Source organism: Canis lupus, chromosome 17 (genome assembly GCF_003254725.2).
Source record: "Canis lupus dingo isolate Sandy chromosome 17, ASM325472v2, whole genome shotgun sequence".
NCBI lineage: Eukaryota > Metazoa > Chordata > Mammalia > Carnivora > Canidae > Canis > Canis lupus.
This window is the reverse complement of record NC_064259.1, coordinates 2,296,322-2,323,188: the sequence shown is the minus strand read 5'-3', so window position 1 is coordinate 2,323,188 and position 26,867 is coordinate 2,296,322. Positions and strand designations below refer to the sequence as shown.

Here is a 26,867-nt window from a genome sequence, read left to right as displayed (position 1 = left end):
AATAAAAAAATAATAAAATAAAATATTTTTTTAAAAATCTGTCTTCACTACAGAAATATGAGAACTATGCTCTCAGAGTAAAAAGATACTTTGAGATAAATCACTGTTTATAGATATCTAATCCAAGTGTTTAGCTTGCCTCAGATTTCATGGTTTTGAGAAAATAGTTCTAGGAACACATGGACCTTTGGGGGCTTAGTACAGGAAGCTGAGTTTCCATTAAGCTCATTTGTCTGTGCAGGGGTGGGCTGGCGCCTCCTCACACGGGGTCACAAACGCTGATTACACACAGCTCTTCCCAACAGGGCGGTCAGGGTGTCCCCGTGACGGCTGGAAATCAGCCATGGTGGGAATAGTCACAACTCGGAAGCTGACAAATGTTTATAGTAAGGGCTGCCCCCACCCCATCCCAGAAAGCCAATTGTTCAACATTTACCAGCACAGCACGGCCTATTAGCTAAGGTTCCTCCACCCTGCCAACCGCCAGAATGTTCTCAGTAAGTATAAGGGAAGAGGAGAAGAAATAATGTAACTTTTTTGAAAATATAACCACAGACCTGGGTCCAAAGGCCCAAACTTCAGTTGTAAGATGAATGAGTGCTGAAAATCTAATGCATGGTACGGCGATTATAGTTCACCCTACTGTATCACAGACTCGAAAGTTGCTGAGAGTAGATCTTCAGTGTTCTCACCCCAAGAAGGAAATGGTGATGGTGTGATATGATGGAAGTGTTCGCTAAAGCTACAGTGGTAATCACATTGCAGTATAGAATGGATCAAAACCACTTTGTATGTCTTAAACTCCTACAGTGTTATATACCAACTGTATCCCAATAAAGCTGGAAAAGTTTTTTCAAAGAAAAGAAAAGAAGAAAGAAAGAGGTTGCCTGGGTGGCTCAGCTGGTTAAGCATCTGCCTAGGGCTCAGGTTGCCATCTCAGGGTCCTGGGATCGAGCCCCATTTCCCGTCGTCGAGGTCCCTGCTCAGCAGGGAGTCTACTTCTCCCTCCCTCTCCTTCTGTCCCTCCCCCCTCACTCGTGCTCTTTCTCTCTCAAATAAATGAATGAATGAATGAAATGAATATCTTTAAAAAAAGAAGAAGAAAAAAAAAGAAAAAAAAAAAGAAGAAGAAGAACATTTAACTCCAAAACTCCTAAAAAAACAAAAGGAATATAAAAAGAATTATCATGGAAAAATTTCTACCAGGATAATGAGGAGTCAGTGATTTTTGGCTAACAAATGAGGTAGCTGATGTTGATCATTAAGAAGTCGGTCTCCCATACTTTTCCTTAAATTTTCTACCAGTCTTGTATTAAAACTTTAATAGTACCATTTAAGGTATAAGTGATATGGGCCTTAAAATTTTTCAAAAGAAATTAAAACATGCCGAAAATCAGCAATACATGAGAAGTCTTAAGTTTTCATTGGACAGATTTAAAACAAAAATAAAAATAAAAGAAGCTATGACATCTGAGAGCTTCAAGTTACCAACCAGCTCATAGCACCTGCACCTCTAGGAGGTAGGTGTTCCCTAACCTTTCTCCCATGGCAATCTGGAATTAGCCTATTATGCAGAATGCCAGAAATAGGTCAAAATATATCACTATGGAAATAAGAAAAAAAATTAAGCTCACCAATTCTCAAATTTTAAAAATTTTGAATATCTTATGTATTCTTCCCTCTGCCTCCAGAAAATAAGTCATCTTGATTAGCATGTAAACTTGTTTTCACACCAAAAAATATGACAGGGAAACTTTATTCAAACTAATGTGTGTTGGTGTTACCCGTGTACAATGAAGACTTACCACATCTAACATGTCTTTTAAAATTCTCTTGAGTAGGCCATTCTAAACCTCAAAGTTCACATTCAAATCTGTTCTAAGTGCTTTATTCCAACATTTAAAATGAGAAACAGGAGCTGAGGAGCAAACAGAGAATCAAATGAGTCCATGATGTGCAGTTAAAGCTGGCTTTTCACTGAATTTTCTTTTCAATCGTTTAGCTGAGTCACCAACACTGAATCATTCTGCATATGCCTTATGAATAATAAGCAGAGATACTGGCTTAAAAGCACCCCATAATCTTAGTGATGAATGGCATTCTTACAGCCAAGATGCCATTTCCAGGTACAATTTGTGCCCACCTTGTTTCTAAATGGATTTGCACATCACTAATATTTCATTAAAAGATAAGGTGCACCTCGGGCCAGCCCCAGAAGAGCTGTAAGAAATGACCAGGGAGCCAAGTAAGGGGAGTGGCCTATTTCAGAATGAACAAAAACATATCACTTCTCTATCCCACCTGGACTCATCCAAGACCCATAGAGCAAGTGCAGGAGGCTGGTGGCTGGGACTTGCCTGAATAGTCTGTGCTTTGAACTCATACATTTTCCACAAATGAAAGCCCACAGCATTCACCCATGGTCTTCAGCACTCTTGACTTGTACGTCCTTATGACGTCTTGTTATCTTGTTTCTGGTCTACAGTAGATTGAAGGTAGTGAATTACAGAGGGGAAGAAGTGTTTAGACAAGTTCGGTGGGGTAGTGAGAAGAGCTCACTGACAGGCAAGAGCCAGAAAGAGACACTAAAGACCTATAGGGGTCTTGATTCCATACACTGTCACACAGTGATGTTTTCATAACGCTCATCTTGAGTCGTTGAGACAATTATGTTGAGTGAGAATACATGATGCACTTTCATGCAGATTTACCCTCCTAAGGTGGGCACACAGGTGTATGAGCACTCTGCAGCCACAGGTCAGTGAATAGCCACACCTCCACCCTGGTCCTTGCAAGGCACCTGCTGCCAGAGTTACTAAAATCCTATTCTGGGTCTGATGAGTGTCTGTTCACTTATATGGTGCCCCTGGGTCAAGTGGAGGCATACATAACACCCTTCCCTTCTGTCTCCCCTTCATACTGCTTCAGAAGAAAACTAGTCCACTTGTCCCTAGAAGAATGAGAGCCCTAGTCTACAACTGTTTACCGTCACTGGGCAAAATATCTCTCCTCACTTTCCAAGTATTTCTCCATCAAAATTATTTATTCTTCCCAAAATTTCAAAAAGGGCAAAAAGGCAACAGAATGTTCTATCTCTGATACAGAGAAATTCTAGCAAAAAAACAAATCCCCTCAAAACTATGAAACTAAAGGCAAAACCCGGGACATCTATTTGAGGCCAAGATGTAGTAACAGGGACTGGATTCATTCTCTTTGCTTAAACAACTACAAAACCAGACAAAACATGATTTTCTGACACTGGACAGCCAGCATCACTGTGGTCTCTGAAGAAGGGAAATTAAAAAAAGGAGTCACAATTTATTGGCTTTCTGCCTAGAGACAGTTTCCAGGCCACAGAGCAGACAAGCCAAGAGAACCCAACAAGACTGAGAATGGGAGAGAGGGGGATGGGGGGGGGGCTGCAGGGGCAAGAGTATCAGCGAGGAGGGAGCTGCCCAAAGAGCAAGCTCCAAGATCTGCAGACAACTCTGGTGAAAAATTTATCTGTATATCCAGGAGAAATAACAACCCAAGGAAAGACCCACCATGAAGACACAGACAGACAATTCCCAAAGCCCACCTAAACTAGAAATTGTTGATGTTCCTGCCAGCCATGAGAGAAGACCTCACAGCACTTGGGATGTCAGATAGCCTCCCCCTAATGCTTCCTTCCCCATGATCTGGAGACCAAGGCGAGTGCATGCCCCCTATGCTGGGATCCTCAGGAGGATGCCATGCTGAGAACCTCACCTCAATGGACACAGCCCACTCAACCAAGGATGTGAAATGAACCCAAAAGTCTGTCTCATGGGCTCTGAGGTGGTCTGGCTGGAGTTCAGCAGAGCCAGGGTACCCCAAACCAAATAGAAACTGGTCGAGTTATCAGATCTTCTCCTTTTGCATTACGTCAAATGATGGGTTTTGTAAATTAATGTGGCTCATTCTGAGCTTTCTTGTTCACGTACAAAATGTGAAGCAATAGCTGTTAATGTGCTGGCTCCAGAAGAATACTGCGGAGTTAAATTATGCCAGTTTCACATCAGCATCACCAGATACTGAGAATAGAAATTTTAACTAATTCCGGTGATTCAGTTTTCCATCCAATTCATAGAATAAAGTAAAAGGTTTGGGAATTCCATTCTGTTGAGCATCTGACGTTTCTGTGAATGCTACTGCAAATTCAGTTTAAAAAATGAGTATTAGGAGGACGCCTGGGTGGCTCAGCAGTTGGGTGCCTGCCTTCAGCTCAGGTCATGATCCTGGGATCTGGGATCAAATCCCACATCAGGATCCCTGCAGGGAGTCTCCTTCTCCCTCTGCCTATGTCTCTGCCTCTCTCTCTCTCTCTCTCTGTCTGTGTGTCTCATGAATAAATAAATCTTTTTTCAAAAATTGAACATTAGGCAAAATAATAGGTTTTGTGGGGATCGCATGAGTCCACATTGAAACAGGGCACTGTGTTGTGGTTCAGTAATATTCTTACCAAATTGAGGACTTAAACGGAGCAGAGGGTACTTGGAATGGTTGTGCTGTGCATGCGACATTCCACCAACCAGAACAAAAGCTGTCATTGTCAAAATTGATATTTTTATATATCAAAGAGCATGTGAACTACAATGTTTTTGTGATAATGTGGTTAAACAAAAACAACTTCCCCATGCATGCCAATAGGCTCTTTTCTCTCTGCTTCCTGCCATCTGCCATTGCAGAAATGCTTCAGCTTTGAAAACCCACTTTGTACATCAAACTAAGGATTCTACAATCAATTAAATATTTCTTACATCTTTCTAAATTTTTGTTGTAGTTTGTTCAAAATTTGTTGTAAGCTTTGATCAGATTATTCAACCCAAAGAGCCAAATAAACCTACTTTTGAAATCCGGGCAACTTGCAATTATTGGGGGAAAGCTTGAAAACAGGACTCATTGACAATAATACTTACCAAAAAAAGGAAAATGCCCAATATTTTGAATGATAAGAGGTCAACTGGAGAAGAAGATTTCATTCTGAAAATCTGTAATTTTGCTTGAAAATAACTTGTAGGAAGAATTTGTTGATGAAGAATCTATTTTTAATTGTATGGGTTTATATACTGTATTATAATAAGATAAAATTCAGAAGCATTGTGATTCTGCAGCATACAAATTTAACAAAGCATTCAAAGAATCATCAAAAGAAACAACTTCTCTGATGAGTTTATAAAAATATTTGTCAATGAAAGGGGCCCTAAATGGAAGCAACAAAGACAATAACCACAAAAGTATTTGCTTAAAATATTTACAATTTCAGTATTTTTAAATACTATTGATATTTTTTTAATAATTTTCTATACTTAGCAAAATTTGCTCAGAGTTTACCAGGTCCCTAAGCACCTCTGAGAGCATATTCTCAATTAAAAATCTGATAGTACATAGAGAAGAGTTAAATGAAGGTGTCAAAAATTTCAAATTCATGAACTACAGAATGTTATTTGGAGACAATTGCTAAAAATTTTATGAAAAATTAATAATTAGACTATATTAAAACATACATTTTTGGGAAAATTATCAAGGACAATGGTATTAAAGATAATTTTAAGATGCACTAACACATGTGAACATATACCAAGATTATTTTGCTTAAGTTCAGACAATCAATATCAAAAATCTCCATGTTTTGTTTTAATGCACACAGATATTTTGTGCTTATTTTATACAAAAACTTGTTTTAAGAACAGTTTTTCTAGGAGAACTATCTTCAGGGGCACCAATGTCATAAAATTAATTTGGAGTTAATCTCTCTTTTCCTCTGTGTGTGTCTGTGTATGTCTCTTCCTCTGTGTGTCTTTCTCTACTTATCTTCCTTCCCTCTTTCTCTCCCTCCCTTTATGCACACATACATATACTAAATTATCTTTAATACTCTTTTTTCTATTAAAAATATCCTCATTCAGATAATAGATTATATGAGCATCTTAATCATTGGCTCAGTGGAGAATGCTTCAGCTCTTCCTTCCCTCCATCCCTTTAAGTAGAGGGAGAAAAGTGCTTGCTCCCACACCCACCCAGTCAAGTGAAGGAGGCTGTCATATGTATCAATCACAAAAAAAAATTGAGGGCTTGCAAGAAAGACAACCTGATGTGCCATTCCCCAGTTGGGAGCCTGCATGGCAGCTGACTTGCTGATCTGCCTCTCTGTACTTACGTGAACCAAAGGAGAACAGAATTAAGAAAATATGGCAGGTGCAAAACTGGGGAAGCACACACTTCTAGCATTTCATGAGAGAAGCATTTCTGAGATGCCAGAGTAAGGGCCATCAGAAGACCACCCCTCTATATAAGTAATTCTGACACCAAAAAGTATCAAAATTAACTTTTTCATAATTTATTAAATTATCCAAAATGTTGCAGCTGTTCGGGGGGCATTTATTCAAGACAATAACTGAATCTCACTAAGAACAGCAAACCTATTCCAATCTCCATCTCCTCAGCTTAACAGGAGCCATGAAAACTAACAGTCTCATAACTGCAGCAGCTGTGAAAAACTGTGGCTTAGCATCCACTACAGAAAGAATGAGTTAAGAACTCCCCAGAAGTTCATACCCAGATATCTGTCCCTATTCGACCTGTCTGGCAACATTGTATAAAGCCCTATTCTCAAGGCTTCTCTTTGTTTAACCTGACTCAGAACTCACTCTGTACAAAGAGCCCTATCCCCTGGGGCATTTCTCAAAAACAATCAGTGGCGATTGTTTAATATCACGTCTGCTTGAAGTGGCAACATTTGTTAGAGCTGATGAAAAATTCTTAAGTTTCAATTTAAAGGAAAAACTAGAGAATGATATGTCAATATGGGGTTTTTGCAAAGTTCTGACATATTCCTGAGAAGCTAAAAGGCCACACATATGTGCAGTGCCACATGTATACCCAGGAAAGACCTGGGTAGGCCCTAAACTCTCACCTTTGGCTGACCTTAAGACTATGCAAGCAAGAAGTAAAGGCAAAGGCAGAGCTGCAAATCCCCTGCTGGAGTACTAGAGGCTCCCTAACACACACATAGAGCCCTTCGGGAAAGGCTGGAGACTTTCTGGGTTGAGGTGGTTAATAAAATCTCTGTCCAATCAGTAGCTGAACACTAAACAAACATCAAATCAGATCAACTCAAAGAGATCTGCAGCTAGACACATCATAATCAAACTATCCAAAGTCAAAGGCAAAGACAGAATCTTAAACTGTACCAAAAAAAAAAAAAATCTTCTCACACCCATACTGCTAAAAACTACAGTAAAGATAGAAGCCCAGAGAGAATCGCCACTGGGACAGCAGTCATGAGAACAGTCATCCCTGGGACAAAAAGAAGAAATAAATACTTGAGAAGCAAGAACCCCAGCCCCTCAACAATGATCCCTTGGGATGATGTGTGCCCTTCCCACAATTTTGTCAGGGGAAGCCAGTCACAGTATTCCCGGCCTTGAGTAACTTACCTGTGCTAGCTACTTCCACGGGAGCAGAATTTTTTCTTTTGCTGTGTCTTTCTCTGTAAAGGAGAAATAAGTTCCCACTGTACCTTTTCCTTCTGGTTTCCACCACGAAGTTCAGGCGGTTCAGCAGACGTCTGCAAACGCTCCTCTTTTGCTTACTTTCTCACTTTTCCTCATGTGCCCCATTAGGGTCTGACACTCTCAAGCCAGCATGCTTTCCTTGGTTCCCTTTTTCCCCAATCCAGATATTTGTTTTCTGACATTCTTCCATAATGTCACCCTTGAGGGAACTCCCATGGCAAAAAGTATAAAATTAATAAATTTTTATTTTGCCAAAGCATTTATTATTTGAACAAATTCTGTGCCTCCTCAACTCCGTGTTGTAAAATTCCACCTGAACTATTTGCTCCCCAGTCCACCATGTAACCCACATGCTAGGAACCTGCCTGCCTGTCCCCAGCAGCCTCATGTTCTTTGTACCTTCCCTTAGAGAACTAACTAAGCTACCCATGCAGTTTAGACCTGCTTCCCTGCCTAAAAATACAGCGGCATCTTCATTCATCTTGTAGGCCCTGAAGTTCTCTCCCTTCTCTCATCTAATCTTTCATAGTCCTGAGTCTTTAGGGGATGGTTATCCAATTGCCCTTATTAATGAGTCCCTATCAGCATCTTTAATGGGTTTCCTGTCTCGAGGTTCAAGACTCTAGGCTCCCTTTAAGGAAATAATTCTATTTCACTCCCTTGAACTTCATCCTCTCTCCCTGTGTTATATTTCTTTAGGCTCCAATAATTCTTTCCTGACATAATAGCGACTATTATTCCTTTTCCTAGTTTTATCTTTTTTTCCCCCTAGTTTTGTCTTTTAAGAGCAGTTTTATAACTCTCTAGCCTGGCCTCCTGTATCAAAGTATTCCTTAGGGTCTGAGAGCATCAAGTCTTCCCTTGCAAGGCTAAGCTATCCTCTAAGATTGCAAACTTTGTCCCCCCGCAAAAAACATTTCATCTCCCACCTGAAAGAACTTACCATCTTTACTTTTTCTTCTCTTCTCCTTTTTTAATCTCAAGATCTAACCCTGAATTTGGCATGTATCACTGTCCCTTTCCTAGTAAAGTGTATTTTATCCTCCTGCCTTCTCTTACAATTTCTTATATCCCATCTTCACTCTCCATTGCTTACCCCAGTGCATATTTCATTAAAGCAACCAAAGATTCCTGCCAGAAAACCTACAACCATGAGTACATCTGTATCAGTGTCCCACTCACTCTTGTTACAAGGGAAGTGTGTGCCAATAGTCCATATAGCCCACAGTCCACCTGATCTTGCTTCCTTTCCCTGTAGTTCCTTAAAATTGGCCCATCTCACTCTTTCTATGGAATCATTCTAATAGTGGCCTGCCACATTTTGAGTATCAATCATCTGAAAGGAAGTGAAAGGAAAGGAAAGGGAGGGGGGAAGAGGGGAGGAAAGAGGAGAAGCAAAGGGAAATTAAAACCTCCCCGCGCCCTCCATCTCCCTGCTCTTCCTGACCCACTTCCCTGTTGCCATTAACAGGATTACTTCCCCCCAAAGTTCTCCTGCCACATTCCCTCTGTCCTCTCCTTCTGAGACCCACCTTCACTGATAGTAAACCTTCTCATTACATCATGTATGCCCCTTAGGGTCATTTATGCATTTTCTCTTCTTTTTTTCTCTCTGTGCCTCAGTCAGGCATTTTCTGTTGATCAGTTTATAGTCCTGTTTTCTGCCGTATTTGACATGTTATCTCCATTCATTGCTACTTTCAGATATCATATGGGTCTGTTCTAAAATTTCCCTTTGACCTCTTTTTGTAGATTCCACATCTTTGGTAAATGTCTCTATTATTTTCCTTCTATATTCCTGAATATACTGATTCTTATTATTGTCAAGTTCTTTGTTACTAACATCAGCACTCCTGTGAGATCACTGTATCACCTGTGCTTCCCCTGCCTGCTTAGTCTCTGGATTTTCAGCAACAGAATCCTGCATCTTATTGAATGCAGGGCACTGTGTAAGACAATGTTATTTCTCCAGGGAAGATTCCCCTTTTCTGCTAAACTTTAGTGGGGGTGATATTTTTGTTTAAGATTTTATTTGAGAGAGAGCGAGAGAAATCACAGAGGGAGAGGGAGAAGAAAACTCCCTGCTGAGCAAGGAACCTGACATGGGGCTCAGTCCCAGGACCTCAGGATCAAGACCTGTGCCAAAGGCGGATCTTAACTGACTGAGCCACCCAGGGGCCCCTCGTGGGGGATGATAATTGAACCCAATTAAAACTAAGGAATGGACTAAGAACTAAGTGAAATTGAGACTGGACTGCAGTGCCCCTAAGACTCAACTACCCTCTTTCTCCTACTAGAATGAAAGTTCTGTGAGCAGACAGCTTTTGTGGGTTTTGCTCAACATTTTTCTCTTATGAAAAATACACAGAAATATTCCACAGGGCTTTGCAGAGGCTCAGGCCAATTAGAGCTTTGATTCTCATTATATTTTCAAAGAGTGGACATACAGGAAAAAAGAACTGTTCATTGTTCTAAGCTTATAATTACAAGAAAAAGGAGTCTATAGGTGACTTTCACCAACTTTTTCTAATTAATTTAGTGATCAAACTGATTCTTGAAAATGTAACTACATTACATGTAGATAGCCTGCTAGTGGGGGCTAACATATAGCAATAATTCATCAGATCATTATGAAAACATTTAATTTTTACCAACATAGATTTATGTTTTATTTTTTCTACTCACTTAATAGATAAACCCAATCAAATGTATTTAGTAAATCTATCAAACAACTTAAAGGAAGAAGGTCACATATTCCAGAAAATTGGCAGACATAATTGGCAATTTGTAGCTTCATTCTGGAGGAAATCTTTTTGATAGTGGCAGGGGCTCAGTGTGGTGATAAGATGCCCCCATGTTTTAAACTGTCCCTCCATGAAAAGACCAATACAAGAGAAAATGATTCAAAGGGGGAAATGTGCAAAATATTCCTAATGCCCAAGCCATCAGCCCCAAGAGCCAAAGTGGGTGATGACTCACCCGCCACTGGTCCAGTGTGGAGTCCCAAGCACTTTGAGGAGATCCATCAGTGAAATGATGGGAGTGGGACTTTTAGGTCCATCCAGCTTGCAGAGATGGTCATTAAACTGAAGAAAACAGCAAACAAGATGCTTGGGTAGAGGGGAGTAGGGGAGATATATGTGTTAATGTTTCTGAGGGCATTTCTGCAACTCAAAAGAAAGCTAATTCTCTGCAAGTGTTTGTTAGTCAATGTATCTGAAGCAGATGAAAAAAGGAATACAGACAACTGAGTTCCAATCTGCTCCACTCTCTGGCTCTAATAAAAACTAAACAAGACTTCTCTTAATAATCTCTTTCCCACAAACACAGAAACACACAGTATTATCTAATTAACAGAGAAACAAATGGGTCTTACCACATTTTAAATTTGCAAAAACATCCCTGAAAACTTTCATATGTTTCCAAGTGCTTGAGACCTTCAGCCATTTGGGTGTGCTCCAGGGAAAGACTCCACCCTGAGCCCCGGCAGCATGGGGAATCAGCACAGCAACCCTGAACAATTCCAACCAAGAAAATCACTCTACAGGGAAACTGAACTTCATATTCAACTTTCTATCAAAGACTAGTTTGATTTAGTGGCACCTGGGAGGCTCCATCGGTTCAGCGTCTGCCCTTGCCTCAGGTCGTGATCTCATGGGATCAAGCCCGATGTTGGGCTCCATGCCTCTTCCTCTGCCCTTCCCCCTGCTCATGCACAGTTTATTTCTCTCAAATAAATAATCTTAAAAAAAAAGACTAGTTTGATTTAGAGTGTATGAAAATGGGATTATGAATTATTATAATTCTTTGAAGGTTTTGAAAATGGGCCCATATGGCACATAAAATCTGGCTGTTTTCAAAAGGCAAACATAAGAGACTTTTAACTCTAGGAAACAAACTGAGGGTTGCTGGAGGGGAGGTGGGTGGGTGGATGGGGTAACTGAGTGATGGGCATGAAGGAGGGCCTGCGATGTGATGAGCACCGGGTGTTATAAGCAGCTGATGAATCACTGAACTCTACCTCTGAAATTACTAATACACTATATGTTAACTAATGTGAATTTAAATTAATAACAAAATGAAATAAAATAAAAAATGAGCTACACTCCAGGAAAAAAGAGGCAATATGAGTTTCAGAGCAATCTAGGAAATTGACATTTAAAGTTAAATAAAAATAAACTTTAATACAGACCAACTTCAAAAACAGAGTGATGTGAAGGCAGATGTCATTTGCTGACATTAAAATCTTTGCCAAAGAAAATTTAAATCTTCATACTTAATTGCATGGGTATTATGGGTATGGGTATTATGAAATACCCTTTACAAAAATGAATGAATATAAATAAATATGAAAATGAATAAATGAAAATAAATAATTTATAAAATAAATAAATATGAAAATAAGTAATAAATAAATAAATTAGTAATATCCTTTTCCCACCTAACCTTGGATATTTTTTTTCATTTTGAACTGATCGTTCAGAAGGTAAAAATATTTTCTCACTTAGAACTTCATATACCAGTTCTAGATAACTGCGAAAACTTCTAAGCTGTATAAAAAAATTCAACAATAGGGGCATGTGGGTGGCTCAGTAGGTTAAGTGTCTGATTCCTGATTTCAGCTCAGGTGGTGATCTCAGGATCATGAGATCGAGCTCCATGTGGGGTTCTACACTAGGTGTGAAGCCTACTTAATATTCTCTCTCTCTCCTCCCCCTCTGCTCCTCCTACCCTCTCTAAAAAAAATTTTTTTAATAAAAATGCAATAATACCTTCCAATACACATTCCAAAAAAATAAATGAGGGGAATATGTGCAGTTTATTCCAAATTCCTCTGTTTTTTGAATGATTTTTATGAGGTTTAATTATAAAGAACCACATTTCATGCTTTTAAATGTTTACTAAAAAGAAATACCACCAAGAAAAGATTAGAACACTATGGAATCCATTGGAAAATCTTCCTCTTTAGCTTTTGAGAAGACAGAGTGTATGGGCTTATTTCAATCCAGATGTGATTTTCTCGCTGTTAAAATGTCCATATGTGAGATGGAAGCACGATGATTGAAGAAAAACTGATGTCAAGTAGATATAAAGGTGATTTTTTTTAGTTTATTGGTATCCACTCCCAGGCCATCTGAAACACATTTTTTAAAAGCAGGTTAAAATGGAACTTCCCAAACCTGTTATCTGGTCACATTTTATTCCCAGATCCCAAGAGCTGATATTCCTGTTAGAGTCTAGATTCTGGGTGTTTTTCTAGACAGCAGCCTGTAGCATGTTGAGAATCTACAATATGGCATGAAAGCTAATCACAGGGCATCCAAACAGCACTTGGCTTCCAGGCAGGTACCGATACAGAAACACCCCTGAAAACCTATTTTGAAATTATTTCAGTAGTCCTCTGCTATCTCATTAGTTCAGTGGTTGATCTAAAGAAGCCCCTTCCTGAAATGCTAACCAAAACCACCACAACACATCACCTCACACCTGTCAGAATGGCTAAAATCAAAAACACAAGGGACAACATGTGTTGGCGAGGACGTGGAAGAAAAAGAACCCTCTTACACTGTTGGTGGGGAATGCAAACTGGGGCAGCCACTGTGGAAAACAGCAGGAGGCTCCCCGAAAAGTTAAAAATAGAGCTACCCTACAACACAGTAGTAACGATTGCTACTAGTAGGTGTTTACCCAAAGAATACAAAAACACTAATTTAATCCCTATGTTTATAGCAGCATTGTCTACAATAGCCAAGACGTGGAAGCAGCCCAAGTGTCCTTCAATAGATAAATGGATAAAGAAGAGGGGGTTTGTATATACACAAGGGAATATTATCCAGCCATAAAAAAAAAAAATGAAATCTTGCCACTTGGAACAAAAGGGTATTATGCTGAGTGAAATAAGCCAGAGAAATACAAATACCATAAGATTTTGCTCATATGTGGAATTTCAGAAACAAATGAACAGACAAGGAAAAAAGAGACAATCCAAAAAACAGACTCTTAAATATAGAGAACACATGGACGGTCACCAGAGGGGAGGCGGGTGGGGGTATGGATGAAATAGGTGATGGAGATGAAGGAGGACACTCATCAGCCCCGGGTGTCGGGGGGAAGTGTTGAATCACTGTATTGTATACCTGAAACGAATATAACACTGTAGGCTAATGACACTAGAGTTAAAAACAAAATAAAGATGACCCTTTGTCCATCTTCTCCCCTCCAACCTCAGCCCCATTCTTCAAATGTGCTAAGACACCATTGCATTGTTGGGGTCTGCATTTTTTTTTGTTTGATTTTAATACTTAATAACTCTCTGAAGGAGTTGAGCAGTCCATCCCTCTGGCACCTAAACCTCCCTGAAACTCCACCCCATGAACATCATCCAGATGTGGTATTTTACATGAAGACCAGTATTCATGTATTCATTAAAATTAAATGAACCTATATTACACCAGGGTAGTACTATGAATTTCAGAAAGCTTAATTTTATTTGATTCATATGATAATTCTGTACTATGGTAGGTTGAGTATTACAATGGATTTAGAACATTTTTTTTTTTTTAAGGAAGAAAGGAAAGAAACACATGAGTCCATGCCCTGCCCCTGCCACCTAAAGCTACAGTTACACATGACTCAGGACCAGCCTCCAAACCCCTATGGTGACCACGGTACATGCCCGCTGTGACCTCTGCCATCTCTAGATTTGTTCACGGTTCTAACATTCTCATCTTACGGAAGGCAACTGATGCTCAGAAAGGACAAATAAATGTTCAAGACCATACAGTCAACAAAGGTGGCACATGGACTAGACCCAAAGTTCTCACTCCCAATCCATCCTCTTCCCATGCCAGACATCAGGACATGGGGACAGAAGCCTCTGGCAAAAAGGAGCAGGAAATGCCATCCTAAAGTTATTTTTCAAGCACCAAAATATGCACTAAGCATGAAGTTAGATCAGAATCGGTGGGCTCTCCACCAGAAACGTATCAGTTAACCAAGAAAACCTACAGATAAGATGGAGGTGGTTTCCATGTGATTACAATTCCCTCCTTACGGTGTCGTAAATGCTCCAGGCATGTCCAACAAGAAATCAAGAAGCCATCGTTACCGTGAAATGGTAGCTTTTCCTTCTCCATTGACAAGTCAACACTGTATACTAACAACAGTAAAGACCTTGACGATCCCAAAATCCTTGTTTCCATTTTTGTTCTGGCAGCCAAGAAGCTCGGTTAACCGTAGGAGTCAAGTACACTAACAATCTTAGCAGAGAATTTGGGTAGAATAACCTGCTTGTCTTCTCTCATTTAATAACAAAGAAAAAACAGCCAAAATGAAGTAAAACTAACATTACTAACATAGTTTAGTACCCTCTAAACAGTGTGTCCAGCACTGTTCTTATAATAAGCATTATTTAAGTTATCCCAACAAACTATGAATTAGGTATTATTATTAGCCCCAGTTTATGGATGAGTAAACTGAGGCACAGCCATAGTTCACACACTTAGTGAGTATAATCTGTATTTTCTTAATCACCAAAAATGTACCTTTCCATGGGTTCTACTGTCAATCTCTGACATATAAGGCATATGTGAGTGCATGTGTGCGTGTGATGTATATATGTGCTTGGGTGTATGCATATAATGTGTATAATTATAAGATACCTTTACTCATTTTTAATCAATGATCGATCACACTATGTAAATACATGTCATATTCAGGGCAGATGAGTCACTCTGGAATACCAGATACAGACCAATATTGTAAATAATGAGGGTGGGAGCCAGGTGGGGATCTACATGACGTTTCACTAGTCACTTCCCCCACCCCCTTCCAGCTTTACATTCAGGGAACACAGGAAGGAATTCCAGATGAATTTAGTCTTAGTCGTTTTTAACTTTGGCCACTAAAATATGAAATGCACAATTTTAATATTGTGCTGGCATACCTCTTCAGTATAATGTGAAAAAAAATGTCTAATTTTATTTTCATTTGCCTTCTGGTCCTTTCTAGCTTCTGACTGTTGTTCTTTACAACGTGGCTGATATTTTGTTTTCATGGTTTTTGTTGTTTAGTTTTTTTCTCCCTGGGTCATCTCTTCTTGTCCCAAGGATGGCTGTTCCAGGGATTCTTGTTCCTTGGGCACCTGTTCTTGGGATGCTTGCCCCAAGGATGGCTGCTTGAGCAATTCTTGTTCCTCATATTCTTCTTCTGATTGTCTTGATGATGATTCTTGTGGTTCTTGTCCCATGGGTGGTTCGCTTTGGTCTTCTGTTTTTACTGCGGGTTCTAGTAGTGCAGGTGTGTTTTTTTCCTCTAGAATGCCATATGGTTCTTTTTCTTGTTTTCAGTAAACAAAATAAAACAAAATCACCAGTAAACATAGTAGCCATTTAAACCAAGTGAAATAAATCATAAAATGACAAACATTGCCACTATATCTATTCTTGGACTTCATATTGATAGTGATAATATTAACAAAAACAAGTCTCACATAGGACATCACATTTACATTGTGCTTTACATACATTATCACTTTTGTTCCCACTTGGAAATATCTTAAACAAGCATAAAATAGGTAGAATGTAATAGTATCAGAGAAGCTTAAGAGAAACAAGTATAATGTGTTACCAAATATTAAATAGATACAATCCTTTAGTTGTCTAAAAACTGAAAAACCATAGGAAAGGCCCTTGCTTCTTCTGCAGGTCACTGAGGTAAAAAAAAAAAAAAAAAAAAAAAAGGCACTTTTAGTAAAATTTTAAAAAAAGAATCAGAGTGCAGGAGAATCCAGAGCCACTGTCTTTCTCCAGAAGAGGCACCAACAGAAGAAAATGACCTAAAGAAGCAGAAAGACTATGAGGGACTTATTAACCTATCACTTGCCAAACCACATTTGTTGATGCCGAGACCCGCTATTCCTAGGGTGACACAGGCCACCGGGCACAGGGACTGCAAGGCCGGCCCTGGAAACTGACAGGAGAACCATTGGAAGTTACTCCTGGAAGGATGTCTTCACCATGAGGCTCACAGAACCGCAGAGAAGCCGGGAACTTTGGATAATGTGCTGGCCTGATGCCTCCCCAAAACCGCTTCTTTCTCTCCTTTACGGAAGCAAGACCGAGACCCCCGTCCAGAAGCCCAACTCCAACCTCATCCCTGCCGCAGGTATTGACCTGTCACCAGGTCTGCTCAATCTACTCACATCCACAGGTCTTCCCGAAAAGACCTTTCTCCACAGCCCCTGCCCCTCCAGGGCCTGTCCCCTCAGGGCACACGTCCCCTGTGCAGCCCACACCCCTCCAGGGCCTGTCCCCTCAGGGCACACTGTCCCCTCCAGCCCATGCCCGCCCCAGGGCCTGTCCCCTACAGACGCTGTGGGTGAAGGCAATGCTCTCACTCTTCCCCTCCTGCCACCAACGTCACATTCACATAAGTCGAGCACATCGGCCCTGCCCTGCGTAGCGGCAGGATGACCCCAGCCCCTCAGAGGGACACAGCAGGCCACAGCGAGGCCGGCCAGTCCCCTTCTAGGGCCGAGCCCGGGGCCCCTCAGCCAGGCCACCCCACCCGGGACCCCCTGGCCCAGGCTGCAGGCTGCTGTGTGGGGTGAGCCCCAGTGCCAGCGCCGTGTGCGGGAGATGGCAAGCCAGATGCCCTGCGGGGAGGGCACCCAGGGGCGCCATGGACAAAGGACCACGTCCTGTGCGGTCCCTGCGCCCCGGCGTCCCTGTGCCCAGCCCACCCGCTGCCGGGGCCCCCGACGCTGTGACCCGCGTCCCCGTCTCTACCTCCCACCGGGCCTGCCCTGCCTTCCACTCGGTGTCCCCGCGGGAGGCCGCCGGGCCATGGTACTCAGGCCGACTCAGCGCCGCCGCCGGCATCGGCACCCACCTCCACGCTCACCTGAGAGGACCTCTCCTGTGTCACACGGTGCACACACCCCCACAGCCTCTGTCCTGGGCCCGGCAGGCAGCCGTTCGCCCTCCCGGAATGTTCCGAGGCTTCTGCACCTCCCCCACCTGTGTGTATCTGCGCCGCCCCCACCACACTGAGCTCCCCACGGGCAGCAACACTGAGCTTCCTCCAGCCTCGCCCCTCGGCGCCCAGCAGCAGCCAGTACCCAGCACGGGCCCAGCCAGCACCCAGCACACACCCAGCCAGCACCCAGCACACACCCAGGCAGCATCAAGCAGACATCCAGCCAGCACCCAGGACATACCCAGCTACAACCCAGCACACACCCAGCCAGCACCCAGCACACACCCAGCCAGGTGCCCAGCACACACCTGGCCAGCACCCAGCACACACCCAGGCAGCATCAAGCACACATCCAGCCAGCACCCGGCACATACCCAGCTACAACCCAGCACACACCCGGCTAGCACCCAGCACACACCCAGACAGGTTCTCATCATATACCCAGCCAGCACCCAGCACAGACCCAGCTAGCACCCGGCACAGACCCGGCGGCTCCACACTGCTTTCTTCTGTGTTCATGCGAGTCCTGGCTCCCTACTTTATGAATAATATTGGACAAGTCTCCTTCCCTCTCTGGGTTCCAGTCATTTCTTTCTTGAAACCCAGGAGTAAATGTATGAATCTTAAAAATGTAGGATTACGGTGGTGAGTGAATGAAAACAGACAATGAGCCTTAAAAACTCATCGTGACCAACTCGTGATCACATACAAGTGTAATCAGCAAGGGGGAGGACTAAGAGCCACCACAGGGTCACATGATCATGTGCCCAGTGACAGCAGAGCAGTGAGAGGCACACGGCCTCAGCAGCCCTTTGCAAACCCCGGGGAGGCGTGCAGCGCCGGGGCTCACTCGGCAGCATGGGGCCCTGCACGCTCCTCCTGCAGGGGGTGTGATCCCTGCTCACAGTCCACCTGTCCCCACACGCAGGCAGGGCTGCCTCACTTCGCCTTGTGTCTCCAGCACCCCGCTCAACCCAGCCCACGGAAGGTACTCAGAAAATGTTGGAAAAATGAAAGAATAAGGTAATAAATAACGAATGAACCGGCCATCCCCCAGTCCTACACATAAAGCATTCCTAAACATAAAGAAAATTAGAATATGCAAGATTAAAAATAGAATTAAGGTAATAAAGCATGCTTATGTAACAGATTGCCATAAAATGTATTACAAAGTCACGTTAAATATTAATATGAAATAATATAGGCATTATATTAATATAGAAAAAAACATATTTCCAAACTCCCTGAGCTCTCTTTGCCTTTAAGTGCAGCCGCCAGTGAGATGCTGCTGGTGCCACACACACGTGTGCTACATTTCTTACCAGAGCTGAGCCCACAGCCCAGTGCACCTCTTCATGGGGATAAAGTGTGTCATCTGGGTGCGCTTATCTGTCTGCTGAAATCTGTACTCTTTGTCACAAGTGTCAGGAGCTTTGGTTTTTCCTTTCTCTACTCCTTTTTTTCTTTTTTACAAAATATTAGAAGGGTATTCAGTGAAATATTAAAATATTTGCATAACACCTGGACTGAACTGTGGGCTGCCAGACAGCACCACCATATGGTTGGGTCCAAACCCATTCTTACCAACGACCAAAAAACCGGGCCGTACAGAGTGTCGCTTACACTGCTTAGTGATGAAAGAGTCATCTGTTCAAAGCCACATAATACAAGTGGAAAGCTGCCAGTAGACGGAGGGCCGCTGGGTGCCGGGGCTGGGGCCATGCATAGAGTGACCCCCTGGGGACATTTTCAGTGGGAAACTCCCAAATGGACAAAGAGAGCCCAGAGCATGCATCTGTGCATGTCACACACGCCCCACAAATGATCACCGAAAATTCACTCTCTTACCAGGAAATGGAACCACTTTTTTATTCTTGCTGAGGTTCTTGAGAGATGCTGAAAAAAGAGAGAAAAATCCAGATATTAATAAACTGACCAGAAGGTTTACATCCCATGAGATTTAGATGTAAGACCTACATCTAAAGGAATCGCTGGGATATAACCATGTTGACCAGCGTAGAGGGAGTTTAGAGCCAATTTGAGTAAAAGGATAGTCGTGCATCATAACACAGAAAGTCCTGCCAACATTATGCAAATTGTAGTTTCTGAGATCGCAGGGCAACTGGCAAAATTGTGATCTTTTTTTTCTTCCTCTAAAGAAAAGCACATTTTTCATAAACTGCTTCCTCGTGCAGTTTCATCGAGGGAAGTCAGGGGCATATGGTGGCATTTCCTCTGCTCCACACAAGATTTAGTAGGTAACAGAGTCTCTCCGGTTACACCAGTAAACCGTAAAATGCAGGTGTCGGGTGTACCCTACGAATACCCAGAAAATGTAAACCAGCTCAACTTACACAACAGCTGCCTTTCAAAAAGCCCAACAGTAAATAGCAATAAAAACGGAACATTCAGTCTAAAATGAAAAAACGCTAAAAGTAGAAACGCATGAGTTCGCGTCAACGCCTGCGAGATCGAACACGCCAATGCACACGGCACGCTGCACGTAACGCAGCAGCTTGTGCGGATCCGCCCCATTTAACAGCTTATCTGGCAATTTCGCTTTGACTTCAGGTGTTGTGAGGTTTTTATGGAGTCCCTGCCAGCGCAGGAACATAGCATGAAAACACGGGCCCGTTACAGATACGCGCTTCTGCGGGACCGGTGGGGCCCCCGCCTCGGGCATGAGTAACACAGGAACACTTTTGCTAAGAAGCACCTCCGAGACCTTGAACCCAGGAGCCAAAAGGCTGGACGGAAGCCGCGCTGGGAGGCCTGACGCTCTGGCAAAGGGGGATGGAAAGGATGCACCAGAGCAGCCAGGGGAGCTGCCAGCCACTGCAGGAAGGAACTCGAGAAGCTGTCACAAGACTTGATGGGAGAGATTAAACTGCCAAGAGCAGCAGCCGGGGAATCTGAAAACTGGGGCGGACGAGAAGGAACGGGAGACCCACAGATTCCAGAGCAGCGGGCTGGGGGCCACCGGGGGGCCGGAGGGGCTCAGGACGCCCCGCTGCTGCCCCCCGAGAGCTCGAGCACCCGTCAGGTCTCCAGCACGCGGGGCCCGGAAGCCGTGTGTCCACTGCCACGGACTTTTGTGACTGCCAGGCTACCGGGCAGCCACTCCTGATGGATTAAGACGTCAGGCTCAAGTTGGTGAAAATAAAACCAACGTTTTGGTTCAAGGTATAAATCGCTGGCAAAAAAGTTAGAAGCCCAGAGTTAGAGAGCAATTAATTTTTGTAGTCCATAACTGTTACCTAATGCGTCTGATTTCTCTGCGGGCTAGAAGGTTTTATTTATTTATTTATTTATTTATTTATTTATTTATTTATTTATTTATTTATTTTAGAATATTTTTAAATAAATCGGCAAAGACATTTCCCAAGTCCTTAGAGGCAATTACAAATTCCAAGCCAAAAAGTAGTCTGGATTCGCAGCCTCTCTGGTAAGTGGCTTGAAGGAGTCGTGCCCCACGGGGGACCTAGAATAACGGGGTAGCCCAAGGAGCCCGCCTGCAGCCAGGATAGACCGTTTTGTTCTTAGAATTATTTTAATCGTTCGTTTGTATTCAAATGTGCTCATGATAGAAAATTCGGAAAAATAAGAGAAGAGCCCCTCCTCCCCAAACGGAAATAAATTTAAGTCACAGATGCACCAGCTTGCTGTTTTAAGTGGGAATCTACAGAATAAGAACTTGTCTGACTTTACAGTCTTGGGGTGAACTTCCAGATGCAGGCCGCTGGCCCAGAGGTACACTAGCTTCCGAGTGCCCTGCAGGACAGATGCCCCAAGTCGCACCCTCCTGAGGACACGGCCTCCCTACTCGTCTTCGCAAGCGATGGCAGCTTGTTCTTCACACGCTCGGAAGTGGGGACGGGTCCTCCCTGCACCTCACCGCCGGTCAGGACCTCCAGGCCTCCCCGCTGAAACATCCCAGCCCCTCTGCACACAGCTCCTGTCCTCAGACTCCACCCGCCGCCCACCCTCCCCTTGGCCACGCCCCTCTCCCCCCAACTCAGGCCACCCCCTCCCTCCCAGAGCCCCTGGGTCACCCTCGGGGATCTCAGTAGCCACTTGCGACACACCTTCCCGTCCTGGTCTCCCAGCTCTGACACCTCGTCACATCCAGCGAGCCTGTTCTCCAGCCTCCCCCCGAGACCACACCTTGGACCTTGTCGCTGCCAAGCAACGTGATGACCTGTGTCCACTGCCCTCTGCCATCCTGACAGAGTCCCAACACGCCCTTCACCCCGCTCCGTCTGGAGTCAACCTCTCACCTAACCGTGGTGCGGTCACGAAAACTAAAATTAGCGTTAAAACGGTACCATGTAACCTCACGCTTTATTTGGATCCCAGTAGTTTCTAATATCCTTCTTCTGTTCTAGGATCCGATGCGAGACAGCACCTTGCAGCCACTGGTCGTGTGTCCTGGCGTTCTCCAAACTGTGACAGCTCCTCAGGCTCTCCTCACTCCCCATGGCCAGGTCACTTCTGAAGACTCTTGGTCGGGTTCCGTGGAGCGTCCCCCAGGCTGAGTGTGGCTCATCTATTCTCACGAGTGGACAGGAGTCACGGATTGAGGGGGCAACACAGAGGAGCAGTGCCTTTCCCACTGTGTCCTCCCAAGAGGTACATTAGGTCTATGTTACTTCATCCCTGGTGGTACCAGCCCTGACCCCGCGGTCTACACTCTACAACATGCCCCAGTGTTTCCTTTCAAAGATTAAAAACTGATTAATTTTGCCCTTTTGTCTACACCTAAAAAATAAGATCCAGATAGTAGTGAGAGTAGAACCTCATCGGAAGAGAAATTGCAGAGGAGATGAGGGGCCCGGCTTCTGGATCTTTAAGGTCCCTTCCTAGCCTAAATTCCAATCATGATATAAGCTATTTATTCTTCTTTTCTTCATGCGTTGCATTTGAAAGGGACAACGGCACATTATGCTACAGGTATCATTCCTGTGGGACTGGCCAAGAAATTCAACAAAACTATACAGTGGAAGCAGGAGAGGATGCCTTCCTGGATCATTTCAACCTGAATAGCCGCTCGGCACACAAGGACAATAAAATGCCACCTGGAGGACCTGTCAAAATCAGGTGTGCAGAGATGGCTGGAAATTAAAGGGAGACACTGCTGAAGGTGTGCCATGGCAGGAGAGGGACCCTGGGCCCAGCCGAGAGATGCAGGTGCCTCAGCGGGACATGCAAACAGACCTGCAGGATTCGGGGGCTCCGCGAAAAGGAAGCGCAGAATGAAGAACAGAACCGCCTTGTGTTGGAACACAGTGTAGAGTTCCCAGCATGTATGTCCTCACTGAACATTACAACAGGGCCATATGTTATGGATTCTATAGGTGAGGAAAGTAACTCTCAGAGTCTCAGTGACTTGCTTGGATGCCGTAGACTCCAGGAGCAGGGCACGTACTCGCCCCCAAGCTCTGGGTCCAGCACACTTCCCTCCACACACACAAGGTTCATCCGAATGCTCAGTTCCTCTGATGAATACTTGGCTTCTCTCTATCAATTCTCGAATCGTTTTGATACGACTTAGAAGTAATTACACATTGATGTTCCCTTATCAGTTTTATTTTATCCAAGGACAGCCTCTCCAAGACCACTGTGGAGGAGGGATGCCCACAAACAGGAGAAAGCCCACACCCTGACCTCATAGCTCTCGGGAAAGGCAAGGGAAACAGCGCCTTCTCCCCGTGTATACGGCACGTAGTCTCCCATCACTGAAGAGGAAAGCAGCCATATAAACTCAACTTGTACAGATGCCAAGAAACAATTTTTATGAACTTGAAGGATCTCTTAATCGAGCTAACGTTATTGATCCTACCAAACTGGAGCAGGGCTTCGTATGTGGGCGGACCTCCTTTTATGGCAATTTGCTTTATTGCACTTTGCAGATACAGGGGTTCTTTTATGAACTGAAGGCTTGTGGCAACTCTGCATCAAGCACGTCCATCAGCATTGTTGTCCCAACAGCATTTGCTTGGGTCTCTGTGTCACATTTTGGTCATTCTCGCCATATTTCAACCTTTTTCATCATTGTCATCGTGTTACGGCGATGTGTGAGCAGTGATGACCACTCACCTAAAGCTCAGAGGATGGTATTTTTTGACAATAAAGTATTTCTTCACTCAAGGATGTGCGTTGTTTTTTTAGATGCAAGGATGTTGCGTGCTATTACACACGCAACAGACTACAGTATAAATGCAACTTTTCTGTACGGTAGGAGACCAAAGGCTTCGTCTGACTTCAGTTTATTGCAATGTTCGCTCTCCTGGAGTATTTGCTTTATCGTGGTGCTCTGGAAGCAAACCGCAACATCTCCCAAGAATGACTGCAGATCAAGTGCTGTACAGGACCCGAGTTGGTCCGGCTCACACAGGAAGGAGAGATCTTAGATGCTCAGAAACGACTGAGGTTTAGGGGTCAGGAAAGTATCTAAGGAGAAGAGTATAGTGAAGACTTTTCTCTAGAATTACTTGGATCGAGTTCTGTCTAAAGGTAAAGATCAGATTCAAACTCAACCCCCACGTCAATCCCATCATACAGCCCATGGGGCCACTGAGCTCTCGTCCCCCAGGGCAGCTGTCCCCACAGTCACCTCCAGGCCCTCCATGCAGCCTCAGCGTGGGCAGCCTCATGGAGGCACAGGGCAGCGCCTCACACGCTCGCCAGCTCAGAAAAGCTAACAGGGAGACTTGAACGACACTCAGATTTCACCAATTCAGCCCAACTTGAACTGAAAGGGAGCCGCTGATGCCACTGCCTCCTCTGACCAGTGAGCTCAGGGCCCCCGGACTGGTCTGAGCTGACACAGCGGGAGACAGCAGGCTGCGGGGCTACTTGTGGATGCTCGGCGCTCACTCCCCTTTGTACCACGTTGTCGTCCTAAGCATCATTTTCTACCTACATAAAAGATCATAGGATAACACTAAACGAATTTGCCCAAAAAAAATAAAACCTCTCAAATAACAGCACTTGTAAGGTACGGAAAGGAAAGAACTGCCAGCTGTCCGAGTTCCTGCCCAAGTACCCGGGCCCACACGGAGCACTCGGGCACGCCGCAGGTACACGGGGAAACCCAAACCAGGGCCAGACTCCAGGCCAACAGCGACCATTTGCTTTTCTCTCACTTTTCCCTCTCCTTTGCTAAGGTAAGATGCACGTTCAGTGGAATTGTTTTCTGCGTGGTCAACACCCTCCCCTGCCACCCAGGGCTGGCCTCACAAGCCTTAGAGCTCAGTTACTTCCTTCCCACACCTACTTACCAATAGTCCACTTCTTCAAGCAAAGGTGGCTTCCAAGCATAAGGGAAGCTGAGACACCAGCTTGGCCTCACTCTATGCTGTAGAGAACTGGGAGCAGCTCCCTGGAGCAGAGGCTCTATCCTGTGGCCTCCTGATAGGAAGAGAGGGAGCCAGGATGCACCCACTGAGGGGTGGGGAAGGGGGATGAGGGCCGACAGCCCTGCAACCAATCATCACTCGGCTCGGGGTCGCTCGGATGACACCCTTAAGAACAGCAGAGAAGTGAGCAGAAGCCTGGTTCAGGCAAGTAAGTCCCCTTCACACTCGAAGATAGGAAACGAGTTAAACGATAAACCGTCATAATTCATTTTGCCGGAGCAGGCTGTTGTTACCACAGGTCAAGAGAGGCGGTCAACATAGACCACGCTTAAGAAAAGCCCACAATGGGCAGCCCTGATGGCGCCACCTCCAGCCCGGGGTACGGTCCTGGAGACCCGGGATCGAGTCCCGCGTCGGGCTCCCTGCATGGAGCCTGCTTCTCCCTCTGCCTGGGTCTCTGCCTCTCTCTCTCTCTCTCTCTCTCTCTCTCTCTGTGTGTGTGTCTGTCATGAATAAATAAAATCTTTAAAAAAAAGAAAAAAGAAAAGAAAAGCACGCAAAATGGTGATGTGCTTTTGAACTAAAAATACGTTGAGCCAAAAGACAAGGTGGACACTAGGTACGTGTTCTCCGCTCTCTCTGAGGCCATCCCACCTGCTGGACCCACAGTCTCACCAACTGTTAGCAGCTCTTTGAATGACAATCAGTAAGTTAGAATTTTTTTTAAATGAGTCCTAAGTTTCCAGATTGGCTAAAATCATAGGAAGGGGGGAACAGAGCCACCTAATGAAGCCTCTGAAGAGCCGAAGAGTCTGGCCTGGCCACGCTCCGCCAGGTGGCTGCGAGCCCCTCGGCGTCCAGAGGAGCAACAGGTGAGGGCCCCTGGCACTGAGGCTGCAGAGGGGGGTTTCGAGCCAGGCACCCGGGCACAGGGTGGCATCGCGCACGGTCCCTTGACTTTGTCCCTGGAACTGTGAATACTCTGAAGCAAAGTAAAAAGGCTGAAAATGACAGCGGGAAAAATATTGGTCTTTTTTTTTTTTTTCTGATTCTTTTGTTCCTTCACTTTGAATGTCCCTCGACTTCCCAGTTCTCAAAAACAAGCAAAACTAACAGCAAGGGGACACAGCCAAACATCACTCCGAGGAACAGAAAACAAACAAATGAACTTATCACCGCCTTGGATTAAACCTCGAGGACGTGGGACGCCCCCCGGGTGGCTCAGTGGTTGAGCATCTGCCTTCGGCTCAGGGCGTGACCCCGGGGTCCTGGGATTGAGTCCCACATCAGGCTCCCCACAGGGAGCCTGCTTCTCCCTCTGCCTGTGTCTCTACCTCTCTCTCTGTGTCTCTCATGAATAAATAAATAAAATATTTTTTTGAAAAAAGAAAAAACCCTCAAGGACTTAAAACGGCTTCCTTGCCCCAGAAAAACAAATGCCGCAAACACTGAGAAAATGCCAGAAGGCACAGCACCTCTCTGGAAACGGGGCTAGAGCTGCCAGGACTCCAGGACTGGAAGCACCTGCTTCCTTGGCATTTGCAGGACAGATGGCCACTGACAGCCGTGCACGCTTGGTAGGAAAGGTGACATCTTTTAAGGGAGGTGTGAAAGGGGCTCATTACCTTTTCCCAAATAAATCCTTGCTCCAGGCCACAATCTCCAGTGGCCCCTGACTGGCGGGCTAACCCCAACAGCCCCGTGGACAGCACTTGAGTGGAAAAGGGCCTGCGACCTTGAAGGCTGTGACTGAACCACAGCTCTATGCAGTCGAGCCCACAGGGAACCAGGCGCTTGGAAACAGACTGGACAGGTCACAGTCACCCACAGCCACCTCATGGGGCAACACGGTGCTGGAATGAGGGGCAAACCCTCCATCCGGCAGGGGCTGGTTGGACCAGGCTCAGGGGGGTGCCCCCAGGCCCTCGGGGCAGCGCCTCACCAACGACGGAGTGGGGAGGGGGGAGTGGATTTGCTTGAATTTCTGCTGTTT

The 26,867-nt window shown here is 44.5% G+C and overlaps 1 protein-coding gene across 10 annotated transcripts in view; it reads right to left on the bottom strand.

The window, feature by feature from the left end:
* Nucleotides 1-12,418: 12,418 nt before the first annotated feature.
* The window catches only part of DCDC2C (doublecortin domain containing 2C), a 94,024-nt gene continuing 79,575 nt past the window's right edge, over nt 12,419-26,867 (bottom strand). For 5 of the 10 annotated variants that reach the window (XM_049095719.1, XM_025454753.2, XM_049095721.1 and 2 more), the window contains 2 exons: nt 19,365-19,412; nt 12,419-12,672 (listed from right to left, as the gene is read on the bottom strand). Coding sequence is in view for 6 of the 10 variants with exons in the window: in XM_025454753.2 (XP_025310538.1) it covers nt 12,617-12,672; nt 19,365-19,412 (104 nt within the window). In the remaining 4 variants the exon portion in view is untranslated. Of the gene's footprint in view, nt 12,673-15,483; nt 15,876-19,364; nt 19,413-26,867 lie in introns of those variants that run through there. The other 5 variants (XM_049095716.1, XM_049095717.1, XM_049095718.1 and 2 more) reach the window with 2 other exon arrangements.